At 36.3% G+C, this 2,500-nt stretch overlaps 1 protein-coding gene across 1 annotated transcript in view; it reads left to right on the top strand.

The window, feature by feature from the left end:
- The window catches only part of LOC149132937 (CUB and zona pellucida-like domain-containing protein 1), a 29,765-nt gene extending 28,482 nt beyond the window's left edge, over positions 1-1,283 (top strand). The window contains exon 6 of the mRNA XM_089361317.1: positions 1,063-1,283. Coding sequence (XP_089217443.1) covers positions 1,063-1,268 — 206 coding nt within the window. The 3' untranslated portion in view covers positions 1,269-1,283. The remainder of the gene's footprint in view (positions 1-1,062) is intronic.
- The last annotated feature ends 1,217 nt before the right edge of the window (positions 1,284-2,500 follow it).

Below are 2,500 nucleotides of genomic sequence, written 5' to 3'. Positions count from 1 at the left end.
CATACACATACACAGCTATCTCTCCTTCTTTGTCTTTGTCTCTCACATACGTACACATACATACATACATACATACATACATACATACATACATACATACATACATACATACATACATACATACATACATACATGCATACATGCATACAAACAAACAAGCACAGTGGTTGTTTCAGAAAAATGTTTCAGAAAAATTGGTATCATATTCTAATCTAATATATTTGCCAACTAAGTGTGGCGGTCCTATAGAGGACTATGTTACTGTTGTTTTTAGCCCCAGGAAGATATCTCCTCCAGCTGGCCAATGACATATAGTCTGTGTCCGTTTAGTATTTGCGAATTGTTAATGCCACAACTTTTAAAAGAATGAGAATTCCTGGGATGCAGTGAAAGCTGCATTCCAAGAATCTTTCATCCCCTGACAAACTTGAGCTCTTATAGACTTCTTCATCCGACCTGTTACTGTTATCTCATGTGGGAGTATCATCCATGCGTTCTATTCCTCACGCATATAGTCCTTGAAGGGTTTGTATACTGATATATCCAGAAGGTTTGTAGTTGACCTGTTAATCCTCCATGTATTACAGCCAGTTGAGTATTCTATCCAATTTTCGTTACATGAGCCAGAACTGATCCGACACAAGAAGCAATGGCTTGTTTGAGAAACCCGCCGGGGATACCATGGACCACACTTTTTGTTACCTGTTTTTAGCAAGTCGATCAACCACGTAACAGTTCTTCAACTCGTTCCTCTGTGTGTGTGTGTGTGTGTGTGTGTGTGTGCGCGCGCGCTTATTGATATGAATGAGGTATTTATGCACCTCATTGTCTCTAAGTGTCTTAACGACAATATATACATACCTATTTACATCTGATTATGAAAGTATATTCAATAGTATTTGCTTCTTCTACATTTTGATTTATTACTATATATTGATCTCTGTGTCTAACAACATACACGTTTACTCACTTATTCATTTACTTACATATCTGCTTGCATATCTCTCTCCTCTCTCTCCATCTAACTATCGTTTATAACTTCATCTGTCTCTATACTTTCAGGTAACAGCCGAAGAGACGGTCTTTTAGGAGTCGTCTGCGGGAACGAACCGAAAACTTACATATCGACAGGACAGCAAATCATGGTTTTACTAAAGGGACATACAAACTTAACTGGTCGATTTCTTGCAGCTTATTATTCTGAGAGAAAAGGCAAGTGCTTACACCTCAAACCCCTGATGTCATTTTTTCAATTTCCGACGTTCTAATGCACATCATTGATCAGAATCTAGAAATAATTGAGAACTAAAATCGTCACACTTTTCTTTTGTCCTTTCTCTCTATATTTTTTGGTATCATTTACGGCCAGGTAGGTAGTGCACGGTACTGACAATTTCATCATACTGCACCAAACTCACCATACTACAAATAGCAAATACTGTTCAATGCAACAAACCACACAGCAGTACAACAAACCACACCAGACTACAACATAGGAAACGTTTCTACAGTTGTCACCCCACCTCAAACCAACACACATGACGCAGCTAAGAGAGACCTGTACCTGGTTTGTACATGAACTTCCAACAGTCAAATCTCTTACAAATCACGTTCTATTATCGTTTAAGAAAATAGAATGTGAAACTATCTAATGTAATCTCAAAACGTTGGAGTTGTCACGGTTGGCAAGCTTTTGATTTACTTTATCTTGCGTATTAGCATAAACCTCAGCAACCTGTTGACTGATTTGTCACATCAAAGAACATCAATGAATGCTGTCACTTCGAAAACCAACAATTGAAAAGTATACCAGCACAAACACTAACCTACTTACACCTCCCTAATTCATCCCCACACCAGCAATAAGTGTCATTCTTAAACCTTTACTGTTTTATTCCAACTCGAGATTATCTTTACTTTATTATATCCGTTAATCTCAGACTAAAACTCATTTTCATTCAGTCAAAATTTTAAATTCTTATTCTTATAGTGCGAGATATTTTCCCCTAAGAATTCAAACTTTTAACAATATAATTATATGATATCTAATATCGAATGTAACTCTCTGATCGTTAAGTAACCTCTGATTGCGAAAACTATTCTTTACTAAACACCAATTAATTCATTACAGTCGTACAGTTCCCTCCTCGTTATAATTCTTTCAAGATCCTCAAATCTTCAAAAAAGTTTCTCGTTCTCTATTTTAACCAGCGCAAGGGAAGTAATTCACATTAAAATATTCCTAAACAGTAAGAAATTAGTTGTTACAAGAATTTTCACTGAATTTCACATCACCATACGTTTGGCAGACAATTATAATTTTTGTTAGTGTGTGTGTGTGTGTGTGTGTGTGTGTGTGTGTGCGTGTGTGTGTGTGTGTGTGTGTGTGTGTGTCTGTGTGTGTGTGTCCAACTTTATTCGTTAACATAAATATTTATTCTTATACGTAACTATATACATGTCATATATAACATATGTTATGTGCATCATTATGTACACA

The sequence above is a fragment of the Octopus bimaculoides genome, chromosome 13 (assembly GCF_046866305.1).
Source record: "Octopus bimaculoides isolate indiv1 chromosome 13, ASM4686630v1, whole genome shotgun sequence".
NCBI classification, from domain to species: Eukaryota; Metazoa; Mollusca; class Cephalopoda; order Octopoda; family Octopodidae; genus Octopus; species Octopus bimaculoides.
This window is presented reverse-complemented; position numbering and strand designations above follow the sequence as displayed.